Here is a 17,733-nt window from a genome sequence, read left to right as displayed (position 1 = left end):
GCGCGCCCAGCTGTTGCGCCGTCCCTCCCGCGGGCGGGTCCGCGCTCGGCCGCCCCGCATTGGCGGCGCCGGGCGGAGCGGTGCGGGGCGGCGCGGCGCGGGCGGCAGCAGCGGCGGGGCCGGGGCCGGGGCCGGGGCCGGGGCCGGGGGCTCCATGGCCCGCTGAGGGCGCCGCGGAGCGCGGCCGCCTGCTCGCTCGGCCCGCAGCGCTCCGCGGGGCGCGCCATGGGTGCGCGGCCGCGCCGCCGCCGGGCCCCCGCCGCCTCCTCCGCCGCCGCCGCCGCCGCCGTCGTCGCCGCCGCGCCGGGACCGCTCGGCGCCCTGCTCGCCGCTGCCCTCCTGGCCGCCGCCGGTGAGTCCCCGGGCAAGGTCACCTCCGGGACGGCATCCCCGGGAGGGCAGCGAGGGGGGACCCCCCGGGATGGGTGCCCGGCCGGGTGTGGGGGTGCTAGGGGCTTAGGGGGGGTCCTCCCCTCCTGCCGCCGTGCCGTGCCGTGCCGTGCCGTGCCCGGTGCACGCTGCATCCCGATCCCCCCCCCCGGGCTGCGGAGCGCCGGGGCACCGCCTGGCCGCGGGGTGCCGGCTGGCCGGGCACGGGGATGGTGCTGTGCGCCCTGCCCCGAGCCGGGCACTGCCGCCCCCTCCCCACGCCCACGCGGGGCCGCACACGCGTGTCCCCCCCCCCCCTACAACCGCCTCGCCCCCTTGGCTCCGCTCCCCGCCCCCCGCGGAGCCCGCAGTGGAGCTGCTCCGCGTGGGGGGTCCTCGCCCAGCGCGGGGGGTCCCCGCCTGCCCCGGCACCTGGCGGGACGCGGGGGACCGTGGCGGAGGGGACAGGGCTGCTGTCACCCCCGGGTGGGAATGGGGGGGCAGCTGGGGGGGCGCGGAATGGGGTGCGTGGGGCTGCGTCGGTGCTGGTGCAGCCGCGCACGGTCCGGAGCCCGCTGCGCCCCGTGCGCCCGCAGCCCCGGGGCCGGGACACGGAGGGTGGAGGGGGAGCTGCCGTGCCGGGACCCCCCCCACGGCGGGCCGGGGGCTGCGGGGTGGGCGCGGGGGTGCCCGCGGTGGCGGCGGCTCCTGGCAGGTGTCACGTTAGCCTGGAAGTGGCGGCTGCAGACAAAGGACCGAGCAGGGGGAGGGGAGCTGCGCCCGAGCTGGACGTGCGCTCTGCTGGGGGCCCCGGGGCGGAGGGGGGGCTCCTATGCACCCTGGGGGTCCCGGCCACCACCCCTCCTGCCACCAGCACAAACGTCCCCTCGCCTGGCCTCGATGTGCCAAGCAGGCACGGTGGCACCCGGGTGGGCTGAGCGGGTACGCACCCCAACGGCGTGGGGGGGCTGCAGCCCCCGTGCTACCCGCACGCATCCTTCCTGGCTGGGCACCGCGGGGACCCTGCGCCCAGTGCTCCCAGCACGGCCCCGTCTGCAGAGGGACGCTGCGGGGCCGAGCACGGTGGGTGGCACGCTGCCCTCCCTGGGGGGCAGCCCCTGTGGGTGCAGGGCACCCCGTACGCAGGGTGCTGTGGGCACCAGCACCCAGCCGGGCGAGGAGCGGGGCTGTCCCCATGGTGACCCACAGACGGAGGGTGGTGGGACGGTGGGTGCGCCCCGTGCTGGGTGTGCAGAGGGAAAAATGGGGAGCCGGGGGGGGCGGTGGTGCCAGCGCTGGCTCGGGGCAGTGCGGTGCAGGAGCTCGCCCGCTGCTGCCTCTCGCTTGGCAGGCAGCTCACAGCCGGCCGCGGCGCGTCCGATCCCAGCCACCTGCACGGCTGCTGCTCGGCACAGACACGGTGGGGCTGGGCCTCGGAGCTCTGGGTGCTTCTCCAGCCCGGCACGGCACGGCACGGCACAGCACGGCATGGCACAGCATCCCTTCCCCAGGGATGCGAGGCACAGGTGCAGGACAGGGGAACGCAGGTGTCCGGGCAGGGGGCCCTGCCTGCAGCCGTGGAGCGCTGTCTCCGGACCTTGCTGGGCTCCCGGTGCCCGCAGGGATGGTCAGGAGCAGATCCATGGGCAGCAGGGTGCTGAGGGGCCAGGGCTGCACCGCGCAGCTGCTGCTCTGGTGGGTGGCAAGGACACGGGGCAGGATCCGTCCCTGGAGCTACCCTGGCCCATCACTGCCTGAGAACCCTTCCCTTTCCCCTTCCCCTTTGCATCTACAGCAGCTGGTGCTCACCCCCCAAATTCATCCAGGCCCTAGTGCATCCCCTGCCCCCAGGGCACATCCCCATCACACCGACATCCCTGGGGGCAGCTGTGGGCTGGGGGCACGGCTCTTACCACGCATTGAGCCACGCAGTGCCGCCAGCTTCACCCGGCTTCCAGAGCCCCCCCTGGCTCCACAGGGCACCCCCAGACCACTGCACCCCATCCTCGCAGCCCCCCCAGCTCGCTGCATCCCAGGGCAGGCTCAGCAGCGGGGCGGGCAGCAGGGCAGGGCGCCGGGCAGGGCTGGCGCACGCGGGGCGGCCGGGAAGCTGCCGTGCCAGCTGTCAGCGCGAGCGCGGCAGACGCAGCCTGCCCAGGGCTGTTTGTTCTGGCTCGGTGCCACGTGGGGCTGGCACTACATCAAACCTGGCGGAGCCTGGCAGGTGCTTGCAGGAGGGGACCGGGGCGCTGCCGGTGCCTCTCGGGGCTCAGCACCTTTGCAGCCACCCCCGGCACCTCGCGGCCGTGAGCGCACCCAGGGTCCGGTGCCCCCCCGGGGTGATGGCACCGTGCTTGTCCCACCCTGCCCTGCACCCTCAGTGCCAGCACTGCTCCGGCTGTCGGCACCATCGCTGCTCCTGCAGGTCAAGTATCTGCCCACCAGCAGCACGGGGTGGGCTGGCTCCACGCTGGGACCCCCTCCTGGCCACGGGTGGGGGGGCTCAGGCCCCAGCCCCCTCCTGGCCAGCCCTGGCTGCTCTCGGTTGTGGCGTGCTGCGGCTGCTGGTCACAGCCGTGGGGCACGGAGCTGTGGGTGGGATGGGGCCGGACCCCGGCACCTGGGACCGTGGTGTGGCCAGAGGGGCCTTCCCCGGCCTCCCACCTGGCTCCCTCCCGCTGCGGCCGGGGACCCAGCGCTGAGGGTGACCTTGACGCTCCTCCCAGCGGGGACAGAGTGCGGTCAGAGCGTTTGTTCTTCACTGTCAATTAGAGGAGAGCCAGAAAAGCCGCTCGGCTCCCCCAGGCTGGGTCCCAACCCCACCACAGCCCGGACCAGCGCAGCCCCCAGGCAGCGCATCGCACCGGGCCCCTCTCCCTGTGCAGCGCTCCAATTGCTGCGTTTTGGGGCTGGCACGGCTTGGCACGGGTCCTGGCGGGGGGCTCGGTGGGCACCGGGGGCTGGCTGGGAGCAGAGCTCTGTGCTACGGAGCGGTGGGGCCGAGAGAGGCCCTGGGGTGCCCTGGGTGCCCAGCACTGGCTGCAGGGGCTGGTGGCACCCAGAGCTGGTGGCACCCAGAGCTGGTCCGCAGGGAGGTGAGAGGCTGCTGCCCCCTGCTGCTTTGCTGGCACCCCGTTGTCCCCAAAACCCGGCCGTGGGGCGGCGTGTTGGAGGCGTGGGCATGCTTCGGACCACGCACCTCGGCAGCCCCGTTGGCGGGCGCTGGGGCGGCGCGAGGGTGCAGCCCGCGGAGCTGTGCCCGCGCTGGCACATGCTAATTGCATGTAATGGGGAGAGTGTTATCAGCTAAAATCCGTAATTAGGCAGTTCCATTGTCATGCAAACCCGCCTGACTAATTCATTCATAACAACCGCACGCTTAATCAGCGCCCAGACGCTGCCACGCGCTCGCCGGGAGCCGGGCACCCTGCGGCCCCCACGCAGCCGCTGCAGCGCCACGGGACGTGGCCGTGGGGCTGGCACCCGTGGGGGTGGCACCCGTGGGGCGCACGCCGGGGTCTCCCGTGGCCATCCTGTGGGGTGGTGCCAGGCACTGGGACGCTGGGACACGCTGTCGGGGAGTGGCACTGTGCCCGTGGCACACGGCCGTGCCCTGCAGCACTCGGGGACGCGTCGGCGCCCTGTGCCCGCTGTCCCTGCTGCCCGGGGCTTGCCGCACACCAGACTGGCCCGGAGCCGGGCTGCGCTGCCCGGCCTTGGCGTCCGACCCTGCTGGCTCGCTGCCCGGATGGAGCTGGCACCAGCACCCGGCTGGCATCTCCGCGCGGTGCCACCTCGGCACCCGCCAAAGGGGACCCCGTGCCCGGGCTGCGTGGGGCGCACGGGGCCGGCACCCCCAGGCCCTCCTGGGCACGGCAGGACCGGTGTCCTCCGCCCCCCAGCGCCCGCCTTTCCCTCGTTTAGGCGGGCGCAATCAGCAGCAATTATTGCTTTAATTACCTGCTGCCGGGGCGCAGGCCGGGCGCCTGCGAAGTGCAAGGAAATCTTTCATTTTAATGGAGTGCCAGGCCTGGCGCGGGCCACGATTTATGGGGCTCCAGCTGGGGATTTAATTTGCCGGCTGCAATGCCCGCGGTGATGTGGGGAGGTCCCCGGGGGGGCGCAGCCGGCGGGGGCAGGGGCTGGCACCCAGGTTCCCACCCCACACGGTGCCAAGGTGGCTGCGGGGCTGCGGGCAGGGGACGGGGGTGGCACGGCGAGCTGGTGGCACGGGGCCGGCGCTGCTGCGGCCGCCCGCGGGCAGGCTCTCCTTGCCAAGAACACGCTGACCTTCCCCGCGTCTCCTCGCAGCAGGCACCGGCGTGCCGCGCTCAGCACCGCCGGGGAGCTCGGAACTGATGCTGGGAGCAGGATCAGTCCCTTGAGGAGCAGTGGGGCCAAGCTGGGCGGTGGGGGGCACGGCCCCGGGGTGGGGGCGTGATGGGTTCTGGCAGGGTCCCCTCCCCACTGGGGCACCCTGCAGTGTCACCCTGCCCAGTGGCTGCAGTGCACCCGGTGTTTGGTGCTGGGGGGCTCTGGCGCTACGTGGAGGGGCCCCCAGGGGTGGCAGCACCTTGGGGGGGGGGGCGCAGGGAGCAGGGGGGGCTGCGCGTGGCAGGGCCGGGAGCCCACATCCCCCCTGGGAGGGCAGGGGGTGTCCAGCCCCGCAGCACCCCCTCCACACCCCGAGTTTCCCCGGCACGCTGCCCCTTTGTTAGGCCCGCCGCTGCGCTCGTTAGCCCACGTGGGTGGGGGATAATTGATAATAAAGCCCCGCTTAATGCACTAGGTTTACCGGCGGTGATTTATCGGCGCTGGTAGCGCGCCGCCGTCCCAATTACCCGTTCCGCTGCCGAGACAGCGGCTGGCCGGGGCCGTGACGAGCGGGACCAGCACCCCCCTGTCCCCCCCCCGGTCCCCGTGTCCCCCACCCTCCCGAAGTTAGGCGGCTCCCTTTGCCAAGGTGACATAAGCATCTCGCCTGTTTCCATGGCGACGCAGCGGCAGGTGAGCGGCGAGGCCGCGCGGTGTGGGAGCCCGGCGCAGCGCCGCGTGGGGGGCCCAATGGTGCCCACGCTGCACGGGACGCCCACGGCGGGTGGGGTGGGGTGGGGTGCCTGTGGTCCGTGGGACGCCCGCAGGACGTGGGGGTGTCCGTGGTGTGCGTGGGGGGCACGCTGGGTTTGGGTGGCCGTGCTGTGGGGTGCCCGTGGTGCATCGGAGAGAGCCACGATGTGCTTGGGGTGCCCGTGGGGTTTGGGGGGGGCCCACAGCATGGTCCCCCCGCTCCCTTGCCAGGGTTCCAGGCCAGCTCCGTCCCCCAGCCCTGCCCATGGCCGAAGACCATCAGTGCCTTGACTGGGTGGCAGCGTGGTAGAGCCCCCCTGGTGCTCAGCACGGTGCTAAGCAGCAGGATGGTGTCCCTCTGGGGGGCTCTGGGGGTCTGCCGTGTGCTCAGTGCCCGTCCCACCCTGCCCTCGAGGCGCTGGTGGCCCCATGGGGAGCCAGAGGGGGTCCTGACCATGCTGCACCCACCCGTGGTGCTGCCGCCCCCCACCCCTCTTGTTGTCCACAACGGGCAGTGCCCAGCTCAGCACCCTCCGTGCTCATTCCGTGTGTGATTAAGGGCAGAGCCCTGGAGCGCCACGAGCCCATTAACCCACGTGCCAGCCGCAGCCCGGCAGCTTTATTGCTGTGAGAGCAACCCGCTTAGCTCAGAAATAAAGCCTTTGGTGCTGGGTTGCCTTTCTGCCCATCGCAGGCCCCCCATCACAGCGTGGGGCCCCACGTGCCGGCACCCAGGGGTGCACGGGAAGGAGGCAGCAGCGCGATGGGTGCCGTGGGGTGAGCCACGGGGGCTGCAGTGACCCCATCACCGCCGGCACGCGTCGGGGGGACACGCAGCCCCTGTCCGTGCCGTGACCCCCCCAGGCTGCAGCTGGGGGTGGGTGTCATTAAACCGGTGAAATATGAAATGCCTGTGTATCCCGGACAGGGGTTTTAATTAAATTAATTGCTAGCGACATTGTAAAAGTGCTGATGGGGTAATAACTGGCGCGTTATGGTGGCCGTTTATCTTCGCCGCGTAAATGAGCTGCTGCACCTTGCCCGTCCCGCTGGGCACCGCGGCCGGGCTTGCTCAGTGCCCGCTGCCTGGCCTGGGGGGGCCCGATCCGGCCGGGGGGGGGGCAGCAGGGCACGGAGCCCCCTAGGAGACTCAGGCAGAGCCCAAGGGACGCCCGTGTCCCCCGTGTCCCCGCTGTGCAGGCGGCGCTGCCCGGGTGGGCAGGGGGACCCCGGGGCTGGCGGCGAGTTGGGGGCACGGCGGGCACGCGGGGGGCGGCAGGCGGTTGCCAAACGAAGGCACTTAATTACTGCGCATTCCATCCCATTTAATTGCTTATTAAATCCTAACCAGCCAATTAGCAGCAGCAATTACAGCTTCATTCAGTGACACAATCGCTATTTTATCGTTTGTTAATCAAATGCTTATTTAGGGCCCTGTTTTATTAACTCTTTCCACAGCGGGCGCCTGCGCGGGGCGGGAGGAGCGGGGGCGCCGGCTGCGGGGGCAGGCGGCCGCCTGCAGGGCTGGGGGACACGGCCACCACCACGTGCCACGTCCCCAGCACTGCTGTCCCCACACCGTCCTGTCCTTGGGGTGGCTCCCACAGCCCCCCAGGCAATGCCAAGGGATGCTCAGCCCCACCAGGGATCAACCTGCATGGCCTGACCCATCCTCACCACCCTGGGAACACTTGGGGACGGCCACCCCCCGTGTGCCAGCTGCTGGGAAGTGACACAGGACGTGGCATGCCACCGTGTCACCCTACACCGTGTCCCTGTGGCACGGCAGTGGGGTGCGCACCCCGCTGGCTCCCACCTCGCCGGGATGCAGCGGGGCAGGATGCGGCCCCTGCGGCGTGCAGGGGAAGGGGGGCAGCGGGCGCCTGCAGTGCCCCGGGAGGAGTGAGCGATGTCCCTTATTGGTCACACTACATTTCCTTTTCATTAGCACTAAGTGCGGACATGAGGGATCGGCGCGGGTTCAGTGGGCGCAGCCGCCGCGCTGCTCCTCTCGCTGATGGATGGTGGGGCCGGGGGGGGGGCTGCCGGGGCTGCCGCAGTGCTGGCGGCGGGGGGAGGCGGCCGCGGGGCTTGGGGTCACCGGTGGCCCCGGAGGTGGCCGAGCCCCCGTGTCCCTGCAGGTGCTCAGCAGAGCGCGACCGTGGCCACCCCCGTGTCCGGCGCGTCCCCGGACCTGCTGCCCCGCTTCCTGCTGGAGCCCGAGGACGTGTACATCGTGAAGAACAAGCCGGTGAGCCTGGCCTGCCGGGCCACCCCCGCCACCCAGATCTACTTCAAGTGCAACGGCGAGTGGGTGCACCAGGGCGACCACGTCACGCAGCACAGCACCGACCGCAGCACTGGTGAGCGCCGGCTCAGCCGCCGTGGCTCCTGGCGGCAGCCGCGGTCGCGGGGAGCCACGCGCGTCCCTTTTGGGGGTTGCACGGGGCCGGGGACCCGTGGGGAGCTTTCCTGGGTGGCCAGTGCTCACGTGCTGCCTCCTGTCCCTCCCAGGGCTGCCCGTGATGGAGGTGCGCATCGAAATCACCCGCCAGCAAGTGGAGAAGATCTTCGGGCTGGAGGAGTACTGGTGCCAGTGCGTGGCATGGAGCTCCTCCGGCACCACCAAGAGCCAGAAGGCCTTTGTGCGCATCGCCTGTGAGTGTTCGGGGCCGCCCCGGCGGGTCCCCAGGCAGGGCAGGGCACACGGGGTGCTGGCCCCTATAACGGGGTGCTGCGCCCCCCCCCCCAGATCTGCGCAAGAACTTCGAGCAGGAGCCGACGGCCAGGGAGGTCTCCATCGAGCAGGGCATCGTGCTGCCGTGCCGCCCCCCCGAGGGCATCCCCCCCGCCGAGGTGAGCCACGGGACGAGGCATCGGGGGCCAACGCGTGCCCTTTCCTTGTGGGGATGCCGTGGGTGCTCCCCGAACGGGCTCCCAGCGACGTCCCCGTGCCCACAGGTGGAGTGGCTGCGCAACGAGGAGCTGGTGGACCCGGCGCTGGACGCCAACGTCTACGTGACGCCGGAGCACAGCCTGGTGCTGCGGCAAGCCCGCCTGGCCGACACCGCCAACTACACCTGCGTGGCCAAAAACATCGTGGCTCGCCGCCGCAGCGCCTCGGCCGCCATCACCGTCTACGGTACGGCCCCGCCGCGCCGCCCCCTCACCCCGCTGTGCCACCCCGATGTCACTGTCCCCGTCCCCCGGCGTCCCCCCCGGCCCGGCGGGCGCTGACGGGTCGCTCTCCACCCAGTGAACGGCGGCTGGTCGACGTGGACGCAGTGGTCGGGCTGCAGCACCAGCTGCGGACGGGGCTGGCAGAAGCGGAGCCGGACTTGCACCAACCCCACGCCCCTCAACGGGGGGGCTTTCTGTGAGGGCCAAAACGTGCAGAAAAGCGCCTGCACCACCCTCTGCCCAGGTACCCGCCGTGCCCGCGGCACCGCCTGCGCCCCACTGCACCCAGCGTCGCGCCCACCCCGCTCGTCTCGTCCTCCCACCCCCCGTGTGTGTCCGTCTGTCTGTCCCAGCCCCTTGGCAGGGGAAGGGGTGCTGGGGGGGGTGCTGGCAGGGTGCTGATCCCCCGCTGTGCCCGCAGTGGACGGCGCCTGGTCGGAGTGGAGCAAGTGGTCGGTGTGCGGGACCGAGTGCACGCACTGGCGGAGCCGCGAGTGCTCGGAGCCCGCGCCGCGCAACGGGGGCCAGGAGTGCCACGGCGCCGAGCTGGAGACCCGCAACTGCACCTCCGAGCTCTGCAGCCCCGGTGAGTGCCATGGGGAGGGGGCGTGCCGAGGGACGGGGGAATGGGGACGCGGAGCTGCACCCCTGGGTGCTGACGCCCTGCCCCGCGCAGCCGCCCAGGGCGCTGAGGACGTGGCGCTGTACGTGGGGCTGATCGCCGTGGCCGTGTGCCTGGTGCTGCTGCTGCTGGTGGGCGTGCTGGTGTACTGCCGCAAGAAGGGGGGCCTGGATGCCGACGTGGCCGACTCCTCCATCCTCACCGCTGGCTTCCAGCCCGTCAGCATCAAGCCCAGCAAGGCGGGTGAGCGAGGGGGACAGGGCTGCGTGCCCGCCCTGCCACCTGCATGCTGCTGGGACTTGGCGTCCCCTGCTCCCTGGGGTGGCAGTTTCCTGGGGGGGGACTCTGGGGAGGGACTGTGTGCTCCGTGTCTCCCTGGGTAGGAGCTCTGTGCCCCCTGGGGTCTCTGGGAAGTGTCCATGTGTCTCTGCTGCTGGGATAGGGGCGCTGTTATAGGGTCTCTGGTGGTGGGTCAGTGCTTTGTATCCCATAGGGCCCCTGGCTGTGGGTAGGGGGCTCTGCATCCCAGAGGGTTCCTGGGCACAGGGTTGGCGCTGGGTGCTCCTTGGGCTCCCAGGGGTGGCTGCGCCCTGTAGGGTCTGTGCTTTGGGTCAGGGGCTTGATACATTTTGGAGCCTTGTGGGTGGCTGCACCCCATCAGATCCTTCCCATGGGGTTGGGGCCGTGTCCCCCACAGCCCCCGGGACGGCTGCGCCCCAACACGAGGGCAGCAGCACCACGGCCCCCGCTCTGTGCCGCAGACAACCCCAGCCTGCTCACCATCCAGCCCGACCTCAGCACGGCCACCATGACCTACCAGGGCTCGCTGTGCCCGCGCCAGGACGGCCCCGCCAAGCTCCAGCTGCCCAACGGGCACCTGCTGAGCCCGCTGGGCGCCGGCCGGCACACGCTGCACCACAGCTCGCCCGCCGCCGAGGGCGCCGACTTCGTGGCCCGGCTCTCCACCCAGAGCTATTTCCGCTCCCTGCCCCGCGGCAACACCAACATGGCCTACGGCACCTTCAACTTCTTGGGGGGGCGCCTCATGATCCCCAACACAGGTACGGTGGGGGCCAGGGGGGCCGCCCGGTGGCTGCGTTGCCCCACGGGGTGCAGGGTTGGGGGGGGCTCAGCCTGCTGCCTGCCTTCCCCCATCACCACCACCAGGCATCAGCTTGCTGATCCCACCCGATGCCATCCCACGGGGGAAGATCTACGAGGTCTACCTGACGCTGCACAAGCACGAGGAGGTGAGGTAGGTGCTGGGGCCGCCGGGTATCAGGGCTGTGGGGGTGCCGGCTGTGTTCACCCCCCCATAAAACCTCCTGTGTCCCTCCCCCAGGCTGCCCCTAGCCGGCTGCCAGACGCTGCTGAGCCCCATCGTCAGCTGCGGCCCCCCCGGCGTCCTCCTCACGCGCCCCGCCATCCTGGCCATGGGGCACTGCGTGGAGGCCAGCGCTGAGAACTGGAGCCTGCGGCTGAAGAAGCAGTCGTGCGAGGGCACGTGGGAGGTGAGCACCCCGCCAGATGTGGTAGTGATGGGGAGGAGGACCCCCCACGCACACAGTGGGGGCTTTTTTTTTTTTTTGGCGTGGGGGCTGCATCTGCCGGTGCCACAGGACGTGCTGCAGCTGGGCGCGGAGCCGTGCACGGAGCTGTACTACTGCCAGCTGGAGGCGCAGGCCTGCTACATCTTCACGGAGCAGCTGGGGCGCTTCGCCCTGGTCGGGGAGTCCCTCAGCATGGCGGCCTCCAAGCGCCTCAAGCTGGTCCTGTTTGCGCCCGCCGCCTGCCCCTCGCTCGAGTACAACATCCGCGTCTACTGCCTCAGCGACACCCAGGACGCGCTCAAGGTACCGGGGCTCTCCGCCCTGTGCCGGGATTTTTTTTTTGGGGAGGGTTGGGGGGTCTGTGCCCCACTGCCCGACCTCCTGCCCACGCCACCAGGAGGTGATCCAGCTGGAGAAGCAGATGGGGGGGCAGCTGATCGGGGCCCCCCGCGTGCTGCACTTCAAGGACAGCTACCACAACCTGCGCCTCTCCATCCACGACATGCCCAGCTCGCTCTGGAAGAGCAAGCTGCTCGCCAGCTACCAGGTAAGGGGAACAGGGTGGGAGGCAGGTCCTGGTTTTGGCACCCGGGGGAAGGTTGGGGGGGGGTCCCCGCTGCCGTGACCGCCCTCGCCCCGCCGCAGGAAATCCCCTTCTACCACATCTGGAGCGGGCTGCAGCCCTACCTGCACTGCACCTTCACCCTGGAGCGCCTCAGCCCCAGCACCTGCGAGCTGGCCTGCAAGATCTGGATCTGGCAGGTGGAGGGCGACGGGCAGAGCTTCACCATCAACTTCAACATCGCCAAGGTGAGGGCAGGGCGGGGGGACCCCCCCCAGCACCCCTGGGACGAGCTCACTCCTGCGGTGCTCTCCCCTGCAGGACACGAGGTTTTCGGACTGGCTGGTCCCCGACAGCGAGGTGGGCTCCCCGGCCCTGGTGGGTCCCAGTGCCTTCAAGATCCCCTTCCTCATCCGCCAGAAGATCATCAGCAGCCTGGACACGCCGTGCGCCCGGGGAGCCGACTGGAGGACGCTGGCCCAAAAACTCAACCTCGACAGGTGCCGTGGGGATGGGGACGGGGACAGGGGGGTGTCCGGCCTCATCCTGCACCCGTGGCACCCCTGGGAGCGGGGTGATGCCGACGGTGAGTTGTCCCCATTCCTGCACCCTGACGCCATCCCTCTGCCCCGCAGCCATCTCAGCTTCTATGCCTCCAAGCCCAGCCCCACGGCCATGATCCTCAACCTGTGGGAGGCGCGGCACTTCCCCAACGGCAACCTCTCGCAGCTGGCCGCCGCCGTGGCCGAGGTGGGCAAGCAGGACGGTGCCCTCTTCGCCGTGTCCGAGGCCGAATGCTGAGCCTCGGCGAGGTCCCGGCCCCTCTCCCGGGGACCGTGGGGCAGGAGGGGGCCCCGGCCGGCCCCTGGGCCCCGCTGCCCCACGGCTCCCGGCCCGTGCCCGCCGGGAGGGCTGCCCGTGGCCGTGGCCGTGGGTGCCAGGCTCGGCGCGGGGCCGGGGTGCGTGCGGGCGCTGGGTTGTGCGTGGTGCGTGCGGTGCCGTCGTGCTGTCTCCGCCCGGGGCTGGGCGGCCCCGGGCCCCGTGCCGTGTTGTGTAAAGACCGTTTTTTTAATTCTGTATTAAGTGCATTCAAGTATTTACACTTGGCCTTATGTACATAGCGGTGCCGCGGGCGGGGGGTCTGGCGGACGTGAATGTAAATAAATTCGATATATATTGCTACGTGCGGCTCTGCCCGGCCGTGCGCGGTGCCCCCCCAGCCCCCTGCCCTCACCCCAGGACTCAGAGGTGCGGAGCCAAGTGCTTTATTGGGGGGCGAGGAGGAGGCCGGGGCTGTCCCTAGGGGCTGGGCTCCCGGCACGCCACGGCCGCCACGAGCGCGGCGCCTTTCCCTGAGCCGTCCTCCGACTGCAGGAAGGTGACGGCGCAGTTGGGCGCGAGGTCCTGCAGCATCTGCTGGAGGTTGTGGGAGAAGCTGCGGGGACAGGACGAGGCGGCTGAGCACCAGCAGGGCGGCCCCGTGCCCCCAACCCCTTACCCGGGGCACTCACTGCGGGTGCATCTTGTACAAGGTGCCGTCCACCCCCACGGTGACGGCCAGCTGGGCCAGGCCCCGGTTCTCCCGCATCTTCTCCACCACGGCGGCCAGGCCGGCGGCGCAGAGCTGGGCTGCCCGCAGGGACACGGTCTGGCACACCTCGCGCACCAGCACGCTGTCCTCGAAGCTGGCGTCCAGCTCCAGGTCCCTCAGGATGTCCTGCACGTGCTGCAGGGCCAGCCCGTCGCTGCCCCGGGGCAGGGCCACGGTTAGCATCGCCATCACCATCCCACCATGTGGGGTGGAGGTGGCGGCACCCCGCGCCCCTCAGCCCCGACACGAGGTTGCCCGCAGTCACGTCTCGATGGTGGAGAGGAACTTGGTCTGGAAGATGTCCTTGGTCTGGAGCTTGAGCGAGGGCTTGCCGCGGAACAGGAGCTGTTTGTCCACCATCGCCAGCAGGATGTGGCGCACGATCTCGCCCAGGTACATGCCGCTGATGAGCTTCTCAAACCTGCCCCAGGCACAGCCCCGGCTGCCTTACTGCCCCCCCCGGAGCCCTGCCCACGCCAGGCCCCTCGCCCACCTCTGCTTGCCCGCGTTGATGGTTTTCTCGTCCACCATCCGGTCGAAGGTGGTGAAGATGTCGTCCAGGCAGCCGTTGTCCCCGAAGGCCCCCCACTCCATGTTGATGCACATGCGGCCTTCCTCCCCCTCCACGGTGCCCACGTTCTTCCTCTCCTCCATGTAGCAGGCGTTGGTCCCCGTCCCTGCAGCCCAGCGCCTCTGTCACCCCCCAGCCCCAGCCCCGGCAGTGCCTGGAGAGCTAGGGCAAGGAACGGGAGAGACCCCTGGGTGCAGAGGTGCCCCTCACCCACGATGAGGCCGATTTCACATCTGGGGTCGTCGTAGCCACAGGCCATCATGGTTCCCACGGTGTCGTTCACCACGGCCACCACCTTCAGCGCCAGGTGCTGCAGGCAGGAGATGGGGACATGTAGCTTGGTGGCACCAGCGGGGGGTGAGGGAGGGGTCCCCAGCCCTTCCCCACCTGTTTGCGCTGCGCAGCCTCTCTCAGCAGCTGGACCACGTCCTGCCCCACGCAGCCCGAGGCGCTGAAGCCTTTGGTCCAGGTCAGCAGCACGGCCTGGAAGAGAAACAGGAGCAGGGGCCAGGCTGCATTGCACCCAGGAACCCTTCCCATCCCGCGGGGCCAGCGCCGCCCCCTCACCTTATCCAGGCCCAGCTGCTGGCAGGGGAAGGAGAAGGTGAAGCCGAGGGGCAGGACCTGCTCCATCAGGTTCTGCTTGGTCTGGAAGTCCATGATGCACTCGATGATGTGGTCGAAGAGCTGCGGAGAGGGGCTGCGGTCAGGCTGCAGCGACGCAGGGGGGCTGTCCCCAGGCACAGGCAGCCCCGGGGCATTCCCAGCCCTCGCCCGGTGCCGGAGCCTCACCGCCTCGCAGGTGCCCTGCATGATGGACGTCGGGACAACATAGATCTCACTGGCCATGTGGATGCCTTCCTGCATCACACGCACCACCAGCACGCGGAAGTTGGTCCCCCCCAGGTCCAGCGCCAGAAAGTCGCCTCTCTCTGCGGGGAGCACACCCGGGGGGGGGCGTGAGCGGGGCCAGAGACCCCCCTCTCCCCTCCAAGGGGCTCATTTCCCCGCGCCCTGTCCCTCACCGGTGCCGTCGGGCGTGTTGCAGACGTAGGTGGGCAGCATGCGGACGGAGGCGTCGGCGTTGCTGTCCCGGCCCAGCCCGCGCTCCATCTCCTGCCTCATCAGCCCCTGGACGCGCTCCAGGTCGGCGCGGCTGAGCCGCAGCGGGGCCAGCAGCTGCTCCACCTCGTGGCGCTGGGTCAACATGCGCTGGGCCACCGCCGTCACCATGGCCACCCCCAGCCCGTTGGTGTCCGCCGAGGGCACCAGGGTGGCCGCGCACTCGGGGGCCAGCAGCCCCGCCACGCTCTGCAGGATCTCCCCAAACCTATGGGGAGGAAGAGGAGGGTGAAGGCCAAGCTTGAGGCATCCCGAGGGGCGTCCTCCCCAGCCAGGAGCCCCTTTTTTCCCCCCCGTACCTGGCATGGGCACGGTACAGCTCGCCGTCCACCCCCACGTTGACCACCAGCCGCTCCAGCTCCCGGCTGCGGCACATGAGGCTGAGGATGGCGGCCAGCCCCGTGGCGCTGAGCGCGGCGGCGCGGCTCACCACCGCCCGGCAGATCTGCTGCACCCGGCAGCAGTCCCGCTCACTCGGCTGCAGCCCCAGGGCCTCCAGCGCGCTCCTCGCCTTGGCCATGCCCGTCTCGTTGCTGCAAGGCAGAGCACTCAAGGGGCTGCCCGCTCGCGGCCGGGGGCACCCACCCGTCAGGCCTCCCCGGCCACCGGCCACTCACTCCATGATCTCCAGGACTTGCTGGGTCTTGAACGCGTCCTTGCTCCCCAGGGCGGAGGTGCTGGCCCCGACGAAAAGCGCTTGCTCAGTGGCCAGCATGAGCATGGCGTGCCGGACGATCTCCCCCAGGTAGAGGCCGCCCACCATCTTCTCAAACCTGCGTGCGGCGGGAGTCAGCCCCCTCCCCAGCACAGCCCCGCCACCCCCAGCCCTCTCAGAGCACCACGGGGGGGTCCGTTCGCTCCTGCTGGCATCCCCATCGCTCCGAGGAGACCCCCGGGACCCCCCTCTCCCTCGCTGCACCTCCTCTCCCCGGGGTTGGAGGACTCCTGGTCCACGCGGTGGTCGTAGGGGGTGAGCACGTCGCTGAGGGCGCCGTCGTCCCCGAAGCAGCCCCACTCGCTGTTGACGCACATCCTGCTGTTGTTCTCCTCCACCACCTCCACCAGCTGCGCCTCGGCCATGAAGCAGCTGTTGGTGCCCGTGCCTGGGGGGGGTGGGAGCGAGGTGGGGGGGTGCTGAGCGCCGACGCAGCCCCCCCGGCAGCGCCGTGCCGCGCCGTGCCACCCGCTGCTCACCCATCACCAGGGCGATCTCGCAGGGCTTCCCCCCCCAGCTGCTCGCCATCATGGTGCCCACGGTGTCGTTGAGCAGGGCGATGACTTCCACGTGGTAGAGCTGGCGGGGAGCAGGGCTCGGTCAGCTCCATCCCCAGGGGGGCAGCCCCCAGGTTGGACGGGACCCTCGCCCGGCACCCCACGGCCCCCCCCCACCCCACCTCCAGCTTGTTGATGGCTGCCTGCAGCAGCTGCACCACGTCCTTGCCCTCCACGTCGCTGCACTGGAAGCCCTTGGACCAGGAGATGAGCTCGGCCTGCACAGAGCACGGGGACGAGCTGTTGATATTCGGCCCGGGGGTGTCTCTGTCCCCCCCCCCCCCCCGGCGAGCTGCCCCGCTCACCTTGCCCAGCCCCGTCTGCCTGCAGCTGAACGGGAAGACGAAGCCCACGGGGAGGCGATGCTGGGGGTTGCCGATTTCCTCCAGGAACTTTTGCACGCATTGGGCGATGAAGTCAAAGAGCTGCGAAGGCAGCGGGTGAGCAGCTGCCCCCCTGCCCCAGCACCCCGGGGTGCAGGAGGTGGTCGGAGCCCCGTGGTGCCGTGAGCCCCCCCCTCCCCGTACCGCTTCCCCGGTGCCCTGCAGCATGTCCGCTGGCAGCTCGAAGATCTTGTACATCAGCTGGGGGCTCTGGTTTCCGTCGCCCAGCAGGGTCACGAACAGGGTGCGGACGTGGCTCTGGCACAGCTCCACCACCATGAGGTCGCCCTTCTCTACGGGGCAGCGGTGGCAGCGTCGGGCAGAGACCAGCCCCCGATCTGCCCCTCGCCCTGTCCCAGTGACACCCACCCCCGGGAAGCAGCAATTCCCCTCCTGAAATCACCGCAGGGCCCCAGGGAGCCGGCTCCTGGCCTCTGTCCCCACGCAGGGGCAGCTCCCAGAGCCCACAACCAGCCTGAGGAGGGGATTCCTGCGGGACCCTTCCCTGGCACCACGGCGAGGGGCACGTCCCCCTGCCGGGCTGCCTCACCGGTGCCGTCAGGCGTGGAGCAGATGAAGGTGGGCAGCATGTGCACGGTGGCTTGTGCGTGCGTCTCTTGGCTCAGCCCCTTCTCCATGGCCTCCAGCATGCGGCACTTCACCGCCTGCAGCTTCTCCAGCGAGAGGGTGAGCGACAGCAGCGCCCGTTGTACCTGGGGACAGCGGGTCAGGGCGGGCCGGCAGGACGGAGGGGACAGGGGACACCACACCTTGGGCACGGAGAGGCAGGGACGGGCCTTACCGGCGTGCAGGAGGGGACGTTGTCCTGGTGTCCAAACTGGAAGCTCCCTGGGGCCCTGCATGGAGGGAGGTGGCGTCACCCACCGAGCCCCCGGCTGTGCCGCAGCAGCAAGGCCGGAGGGGCCTGATCCCGGCCGGGCCTCCCCACCTCCCCTCCACGTCCCTGCCACAGGGGGCCGAGGTCTGGGCAGCGTCGTGGCTGGGCAGCGTCGTGCCGCCGTCGCGACCGGGCAGCCGGGGGTAGAGGGCACAGCTGTGCCCCACGATGGCGATGGCGCAGAGGCTGTCCTCGAGGCCGGGCACCGCCGAAGGCTGCTGCCCCCACATCATCATGCCCACGCACCTGCAAGAGGCCGGAGGCTGGTCTCTGCCCGGGGGAGGGGATGTTTAAAAGCAGGGTGGGGGGGGCCCAGCTCTCTCTCCCCGCTTCCCACCCCACAGCCCTGACCCCACGGCACCCTCACCGGTTGATGGGGGGCAGGCGGCCCCTCTCCCCGCGGGGGCTCCACGGGGCCCTGCCTCCACGGCTGGGCTGGGAGCCGGGGCGCCCGGGGTTGGACATGGCAGCGGGCAGGGGGCACCCGTTGGTGGCACTCTGGGTGTGCTGTGGGGGGGTGGAACCGTTGGTAACGCCGCTGCCCCG

At 70.6% G+C, this 17,733-nt stretch overlaps 2 protein-coding genes across 2 annotated transcripts; one reads left to right on the top strand and one right to left on the bottom strand.

The window, feature by feature from the left end:
- Positions 1-113: 113 nt before the first annotated feature.
- On the top strand, positions 114-12,468 carry UNC5A (unc-5 netrin receptor A). Its single transcript, XM_082771803.1, has 16 exons — positions 114-352; positions 7,578-7,799; positions 7,951-8,094; positions 8,189-8,292; positions 8,398-8,578; positions 8,693-8,860; positions 9,038-9,202; positions 9,293-9,481; positions 10,000-10,299; positions 10,406-10,493; positions 10,581-10,749; positions 10,858-11,091; positions 11,186-11,335; positions 11,434-11,598; positions 11,672-11,850; positions 11,986-12,468. The coding sequence occupies exons 1-16, from the start codon at positions 226-228 to the stop codon at positions 12,149-12,151; spliced, it is 2,751 nt and encodes a 916-aa protein (XP_082627929.1). The 5' UTR covers positions 114-225; the 3' UTR covers positions 12,152-12,468.
- A 143-nt stretch (positions 12,469-12,611) lies between these two features.
- HK3 (hexokinase 3) lies at positions 12,612-17,577 on the bottom strand. Its single transcript, XM_082771804.1, has 20 exons — positions 17,555-17,577; positions 17,239-17,433; positions 17,092-17,146; positions 16,840-17,002; positions 16,434-16,582; positions 16,212-16,331; positions 16,029-16,124; positions 15,829-15,928; positions 15,554-15,737; positions 15,252-15,407; positions 14,934-15,167; positions 14,538-14,842; positions 14,305-14,444; positions 14,080-14,199; positions 13,900-13,995; positions 13,723-13,822; positions 13,435-13,618; positions 13,207-13,362; positions 12,862-13,095; positions 12,612-12,785 (listed from the first exon to the last, which is right to left on the bottom strand). The coding sequence occupies exons 2-20, from the start codon at positions 17,421-17,423 to the stop codon at positions 12,650-12,652; spliced, it is 2,913 nt and encodes a 970-aa protein (XP_082627930.1). The 5' UTR covers positions 17,424-17,433; positions 17,555-17,577; the 3' UTR covers positions 12,612-12,649.
- Between the last annotated feature and the right edge of the window lie 156 nt (positions 17,578-17,733).

Source organism: Aythya marila (genome assembly GCF_965140915.1).
Source record: "Aythya marila genome assembly, chromosome: 14".
NCBI classification, from domain to species: Eukaryota; Metazoa; Chordata; class Aves; order Anseriformes; family Anatidae; genus Aythya; species Aythya marila.
This window is presented reverse-complemented; position numbering and strand designations above follow the sequence as displayed.